Here is a 17,622-nt window from a genome sequence, read left to right as displayed (position 1 = left end):
GCAGTAAATTTGACTATAATTGAGTTAAATGTTACTAAAGTGCAAATTCTACATTTTTCCTATTATCAATAGACTATATTATCATATACGTCGTAATTAGAAAGTTTGCTATAATGACTCAGAAGTCAGAGCCAGTCAACAGTCGTCGCTACTCGCTCGCCTAGCGGCAGTCCGGCGCGGCGTCGCGTCGCGTTCTGCCACTTTGCGTGTGGCGCCGGACTACAGTCTACAGGTTCGATTTGAAACAACCCTCCGTTATTATTTAGCCACCCTATTTAAACTGCGTAGGTACTTACATTACATATATGCGTACAGGATAATTACGAGTTTCTTGACCTGCCTCAAATGATACGATTTGTTGGGTTAGTAGAATTTTGTTGCATTTTTCAATCGATATGCTATAGTATTAATAATAATAATATCAAATATGGTGGTAGTTGTGATCGGTTAATCATCTATTAATTAACGTCTAGATGTCGGTTTTTAATGTTTAAAGAAAATACAAAGTTACGTGTATCTTAAAGTTATCTATCTGACTACACTATAGTATAGGTACCGTAAATACCTTTAATTGCTTTACTTTAATAACGAATCAATATTTATAAATACGACATGAATTATAGGTACATATTAGTAAGTAAATCTGTAATTAGTCACTTCGTCTCATACATTCTATAATTATCTCATATATATTTAACCAACTTTAAAAAGGAGGAGTTTCTCAATTCGGTTGGTATATTTTTATTAAAGCTATTTTTAAGCTGAGCTTTTTGATGACTTAAAGAAAGCATAATTTAGAAACCTAGTGTTAATACACTCTTTTTTCATACTTTCCGCACAATTTTGAAAAAAAAACGCGTGTTGTAGGGCGAAACTCAACCTCGCACTTTGTCACAAGTGCGAGATCATAAATATTCTCCCAAGTGGGAATTGAACACATTGTTTACAGTCAGATGCTGTGTTGCTGTGTTTCTACAACCTCAAGAAAAAAAAATGATAATACTAATCGTAGTAACTTTATTAATATGACTAAATAACACATTACAAACAGCAAACCCGTAAAGCATACCTGTCCCGCCGCGACGCCGCCGTCGGCGCCGGCCGAGTGACGCCGCTCCCTATCCCCTTATACCTTTAAATTATTCCTGATGCTATCAAATCAACCCTCGTCACCATGCTTTGCATTATAATTGTTACTTAATTAATATTTCAAAAATTAGGCCAAGGTGCTATAATATGGTTACACGTGGACAGAAATGCGGAAGATGGTAATAAAATCATTATACGTAATATATGTATAAATAGTTGAATAACAAGATCAATACCCGTTTGGTTTTAATTTTTAGCACGAATTAATTTTTAAAAATATTTTTATAAGTAAAATACTAAAAATAATTATTGAAAAAATTGCATTAAAAATATATTAGAAAAGTGAAATCCTTTGAGGGCCAAAATATAAAAAAAAAAATTAGGTAGATACAAAATATAAGTAGAATAAAAAATATATATTACTAAGACGTCAGGTCATATTTAAAAAATATAGTGTTTGAAATTGGAATTAAATTAATCCAGTGCCATAATTGTCAATATTATTACGGACATCACCACGAATAACATTCTTTGAGAAAAACGTTTATTTATATTTTGCCTGATAATATTTTTAGGATTTTTTGGAAGCGGTAAGCATATATTACACTGAAATAAAGTTCAATTGTTCTTTATTAATAATTTCCAAAGGCCCTGCACTGGCATGGCCAGAGAGAGCTTTGTGAAGTCAGAAAATTTGCTGTATTTTCTTATAAACAGTGTGCTACGTTTTGTTAATTAGACTGAGGATAGATTTGACGTGTGAATTTGAATTTCGCAGAATATTTTTTAGCTTTAAGCTGTTTCCTGAAAATAGCAGGATACGCATGGAATCTAGTGTTAACACACTCCGTTCTCTACTTTCTGCCTAATTTTCGAGACATTGCGTGTTGAGAGGCGGTGTGTTTTGTCTTGTTACCAGACAAACTTTACACGCCAAGAAGTTATCTATGACTATTAGATTTGGATTTCAACTTTATCAAGAAGCAATTAAAGAGTTTTATACATATTGAATTATAAATATATATATTATGATTATGATAGAGACGGAAATATTAGAGGCATTGATAAATTCATACAGTTTAAAAAAAGAGGCTTACCTTTGCAAATTCTATTTCTATGTCTATTAGGTCGATCTTGTAAAATGAAGGCCGTGTCTTGTAACAGGAACAGTATGCCGGAGGCGGGCCGCAAGATGTTGCAGAGTTCACCGGCGAGCGCGGGTGCTGGGGACATCTCGGAGCGGGAGCTGTCGAGGGAGCGGTCCAACCTGCTCACTCCACCTGCGTGAGAATTATTTGTATTCTAGACAAAATATACGAAATGTTTACATAGAGTAGTAATAGATAAAGATAGATATAGATATTGTAGCCTATGTGATACTTTGACGCTATATTACTGTACTTTCATCTAAATTCAGTGTAAGTTGAGCAAACATTTTTTATATGTATTGACTAGCGTTTAATATGTATATGACACATTCTAAGTACATTCTAAGGCTCTTACTATAAGTACAGTCCGCGTCCGTAGGTAATATTAGGGTGAGGCAAAAAAAAGTTTTAATTTTATTTCCTAGCTATAGTAAAATTATTTTGAGGACATAATTTATGATTGATTGTTTTAACAAACAGCAGCTCTTAATTTTAATATTTAGAGATCCTATAGCGACTTTCGATTTCCCATATAAATAACAGGGGCATCATTATTTTTCATTTCGAATTTTATTGTGTTTTAACAAATAGTCCCGCAATATAAAGAGATATATATTCTTATAGGAAATGAAACGATGTACAATAAAGGATCCCCATTTACTCAATCTCTCTCATTGTTTTGGTTAAACAAAGCGCGAAGGTTTTACTTTTTTTAGCGTTACACTGAATCCTGCTCACATCAGGGTAGGCAGAAAGAACTTAGTGTGAGACACTAGACACTACAGTTAGAGACACTCCGTTCCCCATTTTCCATCGAATTCCGGAGGTATTACGCTTTGCTTCGCCACCAGAGCGAAGAAATAAAAATTTCATCTTCTTTAGTAGGAATCAAACCCACAACCAGTCGCTTTTACTCACCACACGTAATTAGGTTATAACATCCTATATTGATGATAGAATTAAAAAAATTGTAGTATTCATAATGGATTGTTATTTATGACAAATCGAACGTCTCATAGACATGGCTGGTTAGCACGAAACTTAATAACTTGGTCACAGAAAATATGTGTGAATATAAGGAAATAGCATTCTTATAATATTATGTTGTGGTTTCGAGGATAATACCACGAACATGAAATCATATAGAGCAAAATGTATAGAATTTTCATTTCTAAATTAAAGATTTTAAAGCTGTTATTCCATACTTACGAGTTTAAAAAAATCCCTGATAGACAACTACAATAAAGATTGATTTTTGGCAGCCCGTGATTGATTGCCGCCCTTGCATTTCGTCTTCTATTCTCGTAGTCAACCGGATTGGGAAAAAAATATTCAAATGATGGCAACCTCTGCTTGCGGCAGTTATTATATAGGCAACCATGTGTTATAATGTTGAGAAAAGAATAAGCTTTAATTTGTCACAACACGTCTGTGCAAATAATCAACAATAAGTCATCTGTTTAAACCTAGCAACCCTGGGGTTGCGGCAGACCGAGAGGCAACCATTTTTTTCATTTCCTTATGCGATTTTCTTTCAAATGAAACATGTATGCATTGTCATAAAAAACATGTAAGTGCAGTTCTTTCACGAAAAATATATTTCCATAAATTTAATCAAAGGTGATTGCGGCACAATCTTTCTAGGCAAACTTTGTTTAATCTATAATTCTATACTATCATGTATTATTCTTAAAAAAACAAATACCTACAGATTTATGCAATGGGATAGGCCATTAGTTTACTTTCGGATAAGATCGTAAGATCCTTTGCCTCTACGTAGCGAAACAGACAAAATTATATTTACAAAATAAAGTGGCGCTAAGGCACATAGCACATATAATAAATTATTTCATATTTTTATTTCTTCGCTCTGGTAACAAGACGAAAGTGCGACTAGAGTTCCGACACGCAAAATTTTGAAAATTCGGCAGATATTGGGGAATGGAGTGTATTAACACTAGGTTCCTGCTAAGTGCCCTTCTATGGTATACAGCATGAAGCTAATAAAAAACCATTAAAAATGTTTGGTTAATGTGAAGTGACGTAATATGAACTACAATTAATAGTTACGTGACTTAAAAATATCTGTAAATTGTCTTCATAATAAATATTATATCGTGTTACTTTAGTTTTTAAGACCGAATATTTAAGTACTTTGTACGCAAAAGTAAAAAAATAATCAACATAACCATTGCGTAATATTTAGATGTATTGAATAATCTATATATATAAAATCGAAAGGTCACTCATCACGAAATCTCAGAAACTACATGTGCAATCTCATATTTTGCATAGGTTATTTATATAACGTAGGTGCTCGCTAAGACGGGAATTTGCAATATTCGACTTCTAAGGGGATGTTTTTGGGGTTGAAAGTTTGTATGAAACTTCGTTACTACAAATGCTAGGAGTCTCAAATTTTGCATGGACGTCACTTATAGGGCGTAGGTACTCATGGAGACAGAAATTAATAATAACGTAGTTCATGCAGGCGAAGCTGCGGGCAGGCCGCTAGTTATTTTATATATTGAAATATAAATTAGTTCTGTCGTATTAGATTAAGAGTAAACCTTAGCATGAAAATAATGAATGTGTTTAAATAAAAAAATATTATATTATGTTAATGCAGCCTGTAAATTATGTTTATATCAAATTTACATTCATACATTAGCCATTTTTCTTTTATGAAAGCAGAAAAATTATCGCCTATGTGTCTATTGATCTAGTAGTAGATTAGTAAAAATATACCTACCACAGAAAATTTTTAATATGGAACAAAACATAGGATGACAGAAGTGAGTTTATGTTTTTTTTTTGTAAATAAAGAAACAATAGGTTTTGTACTAATAAAAATATAATTTATTCAACTGGTAACATTGGGCCGAAAAGGAAAGAAACGTTTGATTTTTTGAAATAAAAGTTTTGTCTATTGTTTTGTCAATATTTGAATAAAAAATATAAATATTATTTACACATATTTATTACTTACAGATATCCTTTCTTTATTATATTTTCTACAAAATTCCAAAAATAAAATCACATACCTTAAAACAATATAATAAACAAAAACAAGCACAAAACACAATTGGAAAAACCAGAGTCTGCTAAGTATTATTAATATTACACGACATATCGATAACACAGCGGCGGAGCATTGAGCGTTGGGTCGTCAGCTCGCGATCATATGTATAACATTATAATATTATTGTTTTTCCTCGTCGTCCACTATTGAATGTGTACGTAGGACCACGTCATGGGGAACTGGCAGAGTCATTAAAAATGATACAAGCAAAATATAAGGTAAATTGTTGCGAAAATATCGTAAGCCATGTATTGGAACCTATGTATATAATAGGAATTAAAAATGATATAGGAAAAGACATGTTACAATTGTCTTGTACGAGTGCGAATAAATAATTGAAAAATTTCGTTATAAGGTCGCTCTGTAGGTTTCTGGTTTCTGTCATTGAGTTTTTTTGTGATATTTAAAATGAATGCTTAAATAATTTAACCATGTATTTTTGCGCTTTTGTAAAATTTTTAGTTACATGAAAGTAAAGCATTCTAAAAGTAATAAAAAAATTGTATTAATAATATACACTCAAAATCAACGGGGTAAAGTAACGTGACGTCCTATATATATGTATATTGTATAGATTTTCTTACAATGTGTTGATGTTAGTTTATATAAACTTTTAAAGCAATTGAGCACAAAATATTCACAAGGAAACATAGAACCACGGTTCGTAATATAAAAAAATACCGACTCTAATATGAGTTTGATAACGTTATGAAATATCTTTTGATGTTTGATGAATCGTCACTATTAGTCCAATGGAAAGCAAAATATAAATGATCTTTTTTTTTAATAAATTAAAATATATTCTATAGTACATACACCGTTGTGGCAAGAAATGATCTTGTAAGGGATCTAGAACTAAAAAGATTTTCTTTTAGCTCGATATCACACGTGGAGTACAGTACTCACAGATCTCTTATCATTAATTAATTACGCTTATAGGCGGTGTAACAAAGGCCTTAATTTTGTTATTATTACATTATGGAATTACATTGTATCTAATATATCTATCATCCCCTTAGACGCAGTCAAAGGTCACACCTAAAGAAGCAACAGTTCTCAGCACCTGTGAACAAGTTCACAGCGAGGGTATCACCATCATCCAACTTGACTCGCATACGCACTTGCCTAGACGAGCTGACGCAGACTCCCGCCAGACCTGCCAAGATTGGCCCTAAAGCTGTGTCTATGGAGGATCTGACGCCAAGCAAAAGGATGAAAAAAGATGTGTGAGTAAAACGTTTTAACGATATTATGTGTTTAATGTTGGTATAATCAAGATTACGTCTTATATCTTGGCTAATGGCAAATCGGGGATTTTGTATTTATAATGACATTTGACATATGACGAAAATACTGGTCTTCTTCATAGTTAAAAAAAAATATCATATTGTGAGTTAAATTACTCAGGCGAGAAAAAGGCTTTTTAAAAATTATTTATTTAATTTTATAAACAACCTTTCTGTTTTAAAGCAAGTTGAAGACAGAGAATCTTTATTAAAATTTTATATAATTCAAAACAGTTAAATCAGCAAAATACTAAAACACTATTGTTCGATTCCGCGAGGTCCAAGTGCGGCGTCATCGGAATGTATCCTTATGCTTATGTAACTCCTCCCTCCTTAAGAGGGAAGCTGGTCCTGCAGGTTCCTGAAGCGTCCTCGCTGCTGGTTTCCTCCGGGACTCTGGGAAAATGCTCGTAGATTTTCCAAAAATAACATTTATTATAGTAGTATATAATAATCATAGATCAGCTTGAAACAGCCAGGATAATACTCTATTTCTTTATTTTCTCCTCTTCTTCTAGGGTTTGGATATTATATGCAAGTTGATGTATATAATCGAGAGGTATATATTCTAAATCCTTCTTTTAGGTAAGAGTACCCTTTGTTACCAAGTATAAGGGTTGGAATGAGGAATAACTAGGTTATATTTATCATTAGAAATGGAAGGAATTTCTAGGATGGAAATTAGGAAATGTTCTGTACTATATGCTTTCATCATAATAGACACTTTGATTTATTTATTTGAATAGGTTTAATGTTTACAAAATTAAAACTACATATATTTTTTATGAATTAATAAATTTCCTTATAATAATTAGTAGTATCTAACTACTATCGAAACTAAACCATATATAATACCATGATTAACTCTAGAAATAGTAAAAATATATTTTTTTTTTGTTTTTTTATAAGTAAATCTAACTTATATTCTATTTTATTTCTATAAACCTTATATATCCTTTAAGATGAAGTATTCTCGCATACAACAAAATAAGTTCTTTAAAATAATTATATATTATTATATATAGTATTTATTTGTATGTAAAATTATTATATATAATATTTTTCTGTATATAGAACTATTATATATAATACTTATTCGTTATTAAGTAAGTAAAAGCAAGGTTAAACATATCATTTTGTATAATAGTTTTTCTTTAATTAATAAAATGTAAATAATAATAATATAATAAAATTCCATTATGTATGGGATCTAGGGTTATTTTGGCTCTTGTGTGGAACACGAGGGACCTGATGAGGCCTTCGTAGCAATTTATAACGAACTCTATTAGAGTTAGAGTTAGGATGATTTTTTATAATCTCCGTTCTATTGTAAGGGTGCAAATTAATTATTTTATACGGACCTTTGAAATCTGGTATGGCTTCATCTCTGAGCGTCGTCTTAGCTACTTGCTCATAGACTGTTTCACCTACCTTATGTGGTTTTCTTATGTACTTCCTTAAAGATGATACAATTTTCTTCTCAGTATTATTTACTTTTACCAATATCCTAGTATTAGTTAATCTATTGTCTACTCTGTATTTCGAGCTGGGTGTTATTTTAGGGTTAAACTTTGAACTGGGCGTTATTTTAGGGTTAAACTGCCTAACTTGTCTGTCATTATCGTTATTTTTAATTAGTAAGCCTTTATTTTCGTTGTCTGGTTGGGAATGGTTAGTAGATACTAGATTATCAGGGTTGATTGTTATAATACTCATACTGTCAGTCTCAGTCTCTGACGGGATAATGTTTTGTCTGTCGTTGTCAGGCTCTATGTTATTATCGTTGTTATTACTAGATACAAGGGGTACCTGCGCTATGTTTACACTAGTTTGTGCACCTACGTCTTGGGATATACTGTCATTTATATTGTCGACTTTATTATTATTAGAATTTATGGTTGATAATGATTCTACATTATTATAAAATATTTCGTTCATAGGAAAGGCGTCGGCTTTTATATTTTGTTTGCCTTTATATATAACATTATATGGTCGTAATTTAAATGTACTTCTGTTACATATGGTTCGTCCTTCTGAATTGGTGTTAATGACTTTGGTTATAAATTTTCCATTTTTAACATTAATAATAGCAGCAGGGGATGTCAATCCCTTAGACCAAATATAATCGTCGTAGATATAAAATCCGTCAATATAATTTGTTTTTAACGTGATATGTTTTTCACACTTTGGTTCTATTTTTATAAGTTTCTTATTATAGTCGAAATAAATAGGTATGTCGGCTGTCGCTGTATGTAGTATTTTATTTTTCAAATTAATATTGCTAGATAATGATTTTAATAAATCTAGACCTATAAGTCCTTTGTATTTAGGGTCGAAATCAAAAATAAGGAATTTATGAAGAATATCACTATTAAAGATTGGGGGTAAGGGTAAATTCACTACATGACTATGCTGTGTTGTCGCATGGGCTGTTTTTATTTCAAATGGTTCATATTCTACAAGATTTTGAAAAATAGAATTAAATATAACTTCTGATGAAATAAGGGATCTAGAAGCTCCTGTGTCAATTAAAAACTTACCTTTAAATTCGGGAATTACTATGTAGGGTAAATCATCTTTATCATGATTATTTATTTTTACTATCTCTTTACGTCTGGGTCTATGCCTAACGTAAAATCCTGCTGGTTACTTATTTCGTCATTAACTGGTTCATAAGTATCCTGCTCGTCTGGTATATGTATATTATCATAATAATACTCACCTGGGGTGTAGTGTTGGGAATACTCATTGAGTTGTTGCTCCTGTGGCTCGTCTGTGTAGAAGAGTTCCTCCACTGCGAACTGCGGCTTCTCTGGTTTATTTGTTGACCTCATAGTCACATCTGATATTTTTTGGGGTGGATTTATTTGCTGGTGAGGGATGTTACCTCTATGATTAATTAAAGGTCTATAATTACCTGGGGGTTGTCGGTTGGTTAATCTAAATTGTGAATTTGGAAATGGAATAAAGTTTCTATGATTTTCTTTAACCTTACTTTGGGGGTTTGACATATTAAAATTATTATCAAATCTATTGTATGTGAGCTTAGCTTCTTCTTGCCTAGCTTGTACAATTGCTAGTTCTAATGTGGTAGGCCTGGCTAGACGCACACCTATTGAAATTTGAAAGTCTAATTGGTTCGTATATTGCTCTATAACCATGTTTTCATAATATTCTTTGTTACTATGTTTACCTACGGACAAAAGGGTGTCAAGTATGTCTCGAAGGCGTTTCCCAAAAGTTTCCGCGTCCTCATTTTTATTACGTCGCGTTCGAGTTAGCTCTTGCATTAGTTGGATTTCGTTCCTAGGTTCACCTAATCTTCTAATCAAAGCGCGTTTAATCGCGTCCCACGAGTCTAGAGATTCTTCGTATGCTATTGCATCTATTGCGGCTCCACTGAGTCTACTTTTTATCAAACACACAATAGCGGGGTGGTGTTTCGCTGCGCCCTCTATTAATTTCAATATATTATCTACTTCTCTAATATAAAAATTCAACGTTTTTGAATTACCATCGTAACGTGGCATAAGATCTGAAATTAACTTAAAACTAGAATTCTCGCAATTTTCAAAAGACATTTTATCTTTTAATCACGACTAACCTATTTAACAAAATAATTCAAACAAATAAAATATTTCAATTCAATATAATATTTATTAAAATAATATTTTATTATTTCATTTAATTATTTATTCATTATTTCATTTCATTTATTTATTATTTCATTTCATTTATTATTTCATTTCATTTATTATTTCATTTATTTATTATTTCATTTATTTCTCATAAACTTATTCAATAATAGTAAATGCCTATCGCGATTTGAGCTATATAGACAGATACAAAAATACGGAAGGAAATATAGCATAGGAACTTGGATAACAAAAGTACTCACCAAAGAAACCTCTGCATCTCCAACCGGGACTCAACTGCTTGGCAGAACCTCCGATGCTTAGGTGCTCCGCCGGTCTCGCCGTCGTAGATTCTTCTTAATAGATCGCGGTAATAACGATAGAAACCGTTCGCGGGCTTTAAGAGTTTGATTAAAGCCAAACACGCCGCGATCCTACCGACTGCGCCAGTTAAATTACTCAGGCGAGAAAAAGGCTTTTTAAAAATTATTTATTTAATTTTATAAACAACCTTTCTGTTTTAAAGCAAGTTGAAGACAGAGAATCTTTATTAAAATTTTATATAATTCAAAACAGTTAAATCAGCAAAATACTAAAACACTATTGTTCGATTCCGCGAGGTCCAAGTGCGGCGTCATCGGAATGTATCCTTATGCTTATGTAACTTGTGTTATTTTAATTTTTGCTAGTGAACAGTATATTTAGAAGGTTAAGTACCTGGAAGAAATTGCAGACGAAGCATTGCGTGGGGAATTGAGTTTCTTAACACTATGTTCATTTGCACTGCCCTTCTAGAAACAAAGAGTATTTTACTTGACTTTACTCCTCTATTCCAGCAAACACAAGCTCACTTCCCTCAAGTTGCCGCCCTTGCACGGCGAGGCGGAGCAGGCGGCATCCCGAATCGGCGTGTTCATGTTGGTAGCGGCGTGGAGACGCAAGCGTGAGGAGGTGCGCTATGTGCGGAAGACGCTAGAAGTTCAGGTGGTTGTGCTATAAAAAATATAAGTCGTGGGAACGTATTCTCTCGAAATTTAATCCTCTTTAGATAATCTAAGCCACTTTGTTCTTCAGGTTTGTTATTTGTTGAACAGCAGACGTCAATACTACGATTCCTGAAATATCATAAAATAAACGATGCTATTAATATTTAATACGTAATTCTATCGAAAAAAAATTGAGCTTACAACCTTCGTAGTTACTCATTTATTAACATGACCATTTCCACTTTGCCATTGATAGCCAAGATTCTCTAGATTTGCTGATTTTAAATATATTATATATTATCTATTTATTTACTAAGTTTTTTTTAAAGTGTAAGTAAATAAGTGTGTAAATATAAAGTTTGAATATTTTTTATTCCCAAATACTCTAATAAACTCTAGGTGAACTCTTCGGAACGCCTTCGCATCCAAGTGTCAGCGCTGAAATCTTTACTGGACTCGGACAACGCCAAAGTTCGCCTCGCCATGAGGGAGCTTGAGAGACTCAAGCAGTTGCTACGGGATAAGGAAATGGAGAAGACCGTGCTTGAAAAGGTGATCATAAATACTGTCTAAACTGTCTTTAAAGTAAAAATATACAATATTTTTTAATTCCAATTGTGTCTAATTAATAATAATAATTAATATCATTTACCTTACAATATTTAACAAAAAAATAAAAATAAAGATATAAATTTTTAAGTATGATGTATGATCTTACCGAAAAAGTACGTTCATTCTCAAACGCGTACGAATAAAATCAAATTTTCTCATACAAAATATAATTCGTTTTAAGGAAAAATATGCACTGGAACAAGATATTTGTGCAGCAGAGGATCGCGTGTCCAACATGAGTACTGGTTAGTTACAATATAAATATTACTAAATCAAATAAATTACATTATTTACAAAATAAGTAAAAATGATTAAGGCATATATGTATCTACTCGTATCAATAGATATCGATATAATAGTTAATGTAGAACTTTACTTAATTAATTAGACAATGTACTATGTGAAAAAAGTAAGAAATTTTCTTTTTTTTATAACTGTGGATTCTAATTTGTTTTGCCTCACAGTTTTTCTACGTTGCCGTTGTGTAAACATTTTTTTTCAAATAGTATAGATAAAAAAAACGTATTAGTATGGTAACTAAGAACGATAGGATTCATATTGAAAGTATAGAACGGGAAGTTACATATTGTGCTTGTTGAGTCGGAATCTGTGGTCTGTACTGGAGTGCACGACAAAATACTGTTTATTTAATAATAAAATATTAATTAAATAATAATAAGGTAAGAGGCTAGGTTTGGCGCACAAAATGTGACTATAAATGCGACTGGTTGTAAGTTCGATACCCACTCGAGGAAATCCAGACATTGCGTGTTGAGTGGCGACTGGCGGCACTTGTCTTATCGTCAAGATAAGGAAATGAAAATATTTCATTCCTATTGAGTGGAAATGTCCTTGAATGGTATGCCACTGCGCTATGCTGGCCTCTAAAATAAAATTGTAGAAGTTATATAACTTTACTAGAGGACGCGCGCCGCTTCGCCCGCTTCCCCATCCTTAGGGGTGAATTCTAATAAGCCATGAAACACGTGTTCAATGAAATATTTTGAAGAGTCTAAATTTCAAATTTTATAAAAATGTCCCTATTACGAATGTAAACATTTGTCCAAATTTTACGTTTCTACCATTAGCGGTTACGGCCTCCTTACCTCAGTCAGTGTGAACATATTTTTTATATATATAGTATACGTAATTATAATTAAAATGTGAATAACGAATAAAAATAACTCAGGGTGGAGGAACTGTCGTAATGAACTTGAATGTGTTCGTAACGTACTCATCCTCGAGCAAAGCGCTTTGGCAACTGTGAAGCAACGCTACGACAATGCTGAACTAAAGGTAACATGTGTTCTTTAGAAAGAAAAAGTCTTATTCTTGTATTATACATATTTTTAACAAAAATGACAATAATATAGAGTATAGATATAAATAAAAAAACAAATATAGAATATAAATAAAACTTAACTTACTTAATTAAGCATTCATTATGCCTACATTTACAACAATAAATTATTATGTAGATAGTATCGTTGGAAGAAGAGAGCGCGCGGAGAGCAGGTGCAATGGCGGCGTTGCGACGCGACCTCTGCGCCAAGCAACGGCGGGAGAAGGAGTTAGTGATCTTAGAAATATACCATACATTACGGGCTAGTCGTGACCGCCCCGGAGTAAGGCTTTCTGAACTTTAGCGTATTGTTGACCTAAGGAAGAAAATAATCAAAAGTAAGAAAAAAATCTTGAGGCCAATAGTGACCGAGGGTCAAAAGCGTCCGACTGTAAACGCGACAGGTTGTGGGTTCGATTTGCCCTCGGGGAAATAAAAATGATTTAAATATTTTCGTTTCTTCGATCTGGTTATTCTAGTTGACTTCTGCCAGGCAATGCCAAAGTGGGGGACGGAGTGTCTTGCTAGACTCCCGGCTACATGCGGGATACAGCGTGGAAGCTGAAAAGTCTGAAAATCCTAAACTCAAATCGGCGCAGCCATCTGCAGATAACTTCACGATTTCACGACTCGTAGACCGTACTGATTTATACTTATTGTTATTACCTATCTACTATTAGGTAATAACCTTCTGTAAATAGTTAAACATACATTTTTCAAGTTTTGTGAAAATTAGATTCTAAATTGAGAACAGTCTAATTGTATTCATATGTGTGTGAAAAAATATGTAAAATTATTTAATAGCGGAAAACATCCAAATATTGGCACTTTAAGAATATTGACATCTGTAAAAGAATTATTGTCATTGAAAATTGTACGCCTTTTTAAAAGAAGATAATAATAAAAGGTAACAGAAAGAATATTTTTTTCACATTGTTTTGGTAAATCGGTATTGGTAATCTAAAAACAGGTATTTTAGTATTTTATTACTTGTTAAAATAAAAAAATATATATAAAATATAAAGATAGATTAAAAACGTTACATTCTCAAGCTCATTTATTTTGTTTTGATATATAGAGCACGTGAACGCGCTGAACGAGAATGCTCAGAGCTGAGCGTCGAAGCTGCCCGCAGTGCACAAGAAGCTCAGGAGCTGAGCGCGCAAGTGGCGGCGTTGAGCGCCGAGCTGGAGATTGTGCGCCGGAGATGGCTCCCCCCACCTTTGTATAGGTTAATCGCTGATTTTAAGCATAAGACTTTTGGTTTTACCTACATTAACTATATTTTATAAGTATAACCAAGCGGGCTGCTCTTTGACTAGAGTAAAAAATATGTATAAAATGATTTCTTTCTGTTGGGAAAGATATTATTACATCCTAATTATGTTAAAATTTTATAAAAAAATTTAAATACCCCACATAATACTTTTAATCTATCATGATGTAGCGCAGGGGCAAAAGCGTGTTACTGTAAAGTTGTAAACGCGACATACAGGTTGTGAGTTCGATTCCCACTCGGGGAAATGAAATATTAATTTCATTTATTCACGCTGGTACTAGGTGATAAGCGCGCCGTAAAGTTCCCCTATTCAACACGAAATGCTTCGAAAATTCAGCGATAAGTGGGGAACACAGTGTATTAACAATTGGTTCCCTCTGCCTATCCTGCTATTTCGTCGCAATGGTAACAAGACAAAGCGTGACGTTGATTTCCGTCACTCACACCGAATGTCTCAAAAACTGTGCGGTGCGTGGGGAACGAACCGTTCTGAAGACTTGAATCTCTTCGTTCTTTAATATTGTATTCCTCTGGCTACCCTGCTATGTGCAGGCTACAGCGTGAGGTTCAAATAATAATAATAATAATAATATGACACAAGGTTGGCGGGCGCAGCGCGCGCTTGGCTGTTCCACCCCAAAACGCTGTCCGACGCTGTCCTGTGGACGCTAGTGCCCGCGCGACATGGCTGCTGAACTACATACATAGAGTTACATCCTTTCCGCTAAACCAAGTAGTAGGAGGTAGTATTGCTATAAAATCATTATTTAATTGTGGTTTAAATTTTCATCTGCTGTCTGTTTGACGTTTGTATTTTTTTTCTCTTAACGAAAGGCAGTGCAACATACAGCCATGTATCAAATTCATATTTTACTTCAAATATAGTGGGTAAAATTAAATTACTAATTAATTAATTAAATTTTACCCATTTATATTAATATGTATTTTTTTTTATAAAAAATATTAAATGTAATGTACATGTAATTTATACAAAAAATCATAATATCTAATTGTCTCTTGTGCGTAATAAGTTAGTTTAAGAGACAAAAAAAATTGTATAAAATTTGAAATAAAATAATAAAAATAAAAAATATAATATGTTAGCCAGTTGGAAAATATATGAAAGTGAGTAAGGTAAATATGGCCAAATGAATCACCACATAATAGGTACCTATTACGGTAGTTTATTATAAATTGTTAATATTTAAAAACTGCCAGTCACGCTTATTACAAGAGGCGCTTCTTTTTCTTGGTAATTGTGAATTTTATTACATAGAACTGTTAAATTATAATTAATTAATTGTAGATTTGTTAATATATGGTATCTTACAGATACACTACGATACACAACTACAGATTTCTCGGCCTCATTCGTATCTGATAATTTATACAAACAATGAAATTAATTCATCGTGGTCTGAAAAAGAAGATATATGTTCTTTCATGTAAAGAGGTATATGGAGAAGATATATAAGAAATTACATTAATGGGGGCATTTATTATTGAATTGGAACCCAAACCAATCATTTTTAAATCTCGTTTTTGTGCTTGTCGATTAATCTGTTGGTCTATGCGTTTGTTCGCGCTAATATCAGAAACGGCTTAGGCGATTTAAATGTATTTATCACTTTTGTATTTTGACTTATTTCTCCTAATCTTTCTCTTAATATTTAGTTTTTATCGACTCATAAATAAATACGTTATGTCAATATAAAGAATTACACGCGATAATATTGCGATGTAATAAGTATTTTATTGAATAGGCTGAGACTTTAGCTATCCAATGTAAGGATATTGTCTTTAAAATTATAATGTTATTAGATCACGAAAATAAATGAGATCAATCAGAAGTTGTTAATAAAAATAACTTTAAATATACTTGCTAATATTTGAAAAAACATGACGCAATCATTGCATTGTAAGTTGAGTTTGTGACACGTAGTTTAGAGGAAAAATGAGTAATACAATTTGATTTCTTTTTTTGCTGCAGACAATATTGTACCTTTTCATTATTTTGAGATTTAAAGATACCTAAATATTTTGGACTTTCTAAAAAGGATTTAACTTTTTTTCCATGTGTGTTCAGGTGTAGTGTATCATATTCCATATCGGATTTGTAACATTAATTATTTTATTTCATTTTAAGAAGTAGTACCAATAATTTAAAATTTTCTTATAAATTCAAATACCTATTAATAAATATAATTATCAATATTATTTAATGAAGTCCCAGTTAGGTACCAAATTAACTTTTTTAAGTATTTAGGTACCTACTATCGTCGCTCAAATCTTAAGCTTGTGTGATGTAAGTAATTAATTGTATTTGAAATATAAACTCAATATAATTGTTAGGTATTTACTATGCTCGCAATTAAAATGTTGCCTATTCTACAAATAACAAACAGACAGTAGGTGATTATTTCTTAATAGATTTTATTCAACAACGTTGAAAGACACCATGTCACGTTTCTAAGTAAATCTTACATGAAGAATGTGAGCAATCATTTAATTATTGAATTTTGTTTAATATATTCTCAGGTCAGGTCAATGATTTTGTATATATCAAAAGTAAATACAAATTTTAAGATTTTGTCTTAATTGTAAACGCAGGCGTGATGTCATTCGTGGTGATATTAGGTATAAATGGATGAGAATTATACATTATTTTCATACGTATATTTATAGTTTGTACTGTCTAATAAGATGTTTGGTAAGTATGTTTGTGTGTTTCGTAATTATTTTAGTTTATATTAACATGTAATTTATGACGACGAGTACTTAGACGAGAGATACTTAATTGCGGTTTTTATAAGCAGGTTTGTTAATTTTATAAGTATTTGCCTAATGTTACAGTTTTAAATATTAAATTGATATATTTATTACATTTGTCTTTAATTTCCTTTTTATTTTATACAATTTTTCTAAATATTACGTAGGTGGGTAGTCACGACGTCATTTGTTTGGCCTTTGTGACCGTTGCATTCAGCATTCATTTAGTACCGAAATCGGAAATCATAAAAGTCGTGTCCATGATACAGCCACACCCATTTTTTTAAAGTGCATAAGAGCAAAATAATAGTCTATATATTGAATGTAACCGAAAACATTTTTATTGTAGGAATTTTTGATAAGAGATTTGAGAAAATGAAAGTATAAAGTAACA

The 17,622-nt window shown here is 32.3% G+C and overlaps 2 protein-coding genes across 4 annotated transcripts in view; one reads left to right on the top strand and one right to left on the bottom strand.

Moving 5' to 3' along the window:
* LOC146528544 (embryonic polarity protein dorsal-like) overlaps positions 1-5,422 on the bottom strand; it is a 37,224-nt gene extending 31,802 nt beyond the window's left edge. For all 3 annotated transcript variants that reach the window (XM_085203061.1, XM_085203057.1, XM_085203058.1), the window contains exons 1-2: positions 5,282-5,422; positions 2,187-2,369 (exon numbers count right to left, since the gene is read on the bottom strand). In XM_085203061.1, the coding sequence (XP_085059187.1) occupies positions 2,187-2,322 (136 nt within the window). In that variant the 5' untranslated portion in view covers positions 2,323-2,369; positions 5,282-5,422. The remainder of the gene's footprint in view (positions 1-2,186; positions 2,370-5,281) is intronic.
* On the top strand, positions 5,408-17,303 carry LOC146528543 (uncharacterized). Its single transcript, XM_085203068.1, has 9 exons — positions 5,408-5,537; positions 6,339-6,545; positions 11,077-11,224; positions 11,626-11,778; positions 12,020-12,083; positions 13,028-13,134; positions 13,317-13,408; positions 14,259-14,411; positions 15,061-17,303. The coding sequence occupies exons 2-9, from the start codon at positions 6,505-6,507 to the stop codon at positions 15,152-15,154; spliced, it is 852 nt and encodes a 283-aa protein (XP_085059194.1). The 5' UTR covers positions 5,408-5,537; positions 6,339-6,504; the 3' UTR covers positions 15,155-17,303.
* The last annotated feature ends 319 nt before the right edge of the window (positions 17,304-17,622 follow it).

The sequence above is a fragment of the Heliconius melpomene genome, chromosome 19 (assembly GCF_056956725.1).
Source record: "Heliconius melpomene rosina isolate 202511_hmr_F chromosome 19, ASM5695672v1, whole genome shotgun sequence".
NCBI classification, from domain to species: Eukaryota; Metazoa; Arthropoda; class Insecta; order Lepidoptera; family Nymphalidae; genus Heliconius; species Heliconius melpomene.
The sequence above is the reverse complement of the archived record's forward strand: the minus strand, read 5'-3'. Positions and strand labels throughout refer to the sequence as shown.

What these genes read in the sequence shown, in the direction of transcription:
- LOC146528543 (XM_085203068.1), top strand. Translation starts at nt 6,505, where the DNA reads ATGGAGGATCTGACGCCAAGCAAAAGGATGAAAAAAGATGT. An exon ending in AGAAGACCGTGCTTGAAAAG is followed by an intron (nt 11,779 to 12,019) that starts GTGATCATAAAT and finishes ATTCGTTTTAAG; the next exon opens with GAAAAATATGCACTGGAACA. An exon ending in CTCCCCCCACCTTTGTATAG is followed by an intron (nt 14,412 to 15,060) that starts GTTAATCGCTGA and finishes ATATGACACAAG; the next exon opens with GTTGGCGGGCGCAGCGCGCG.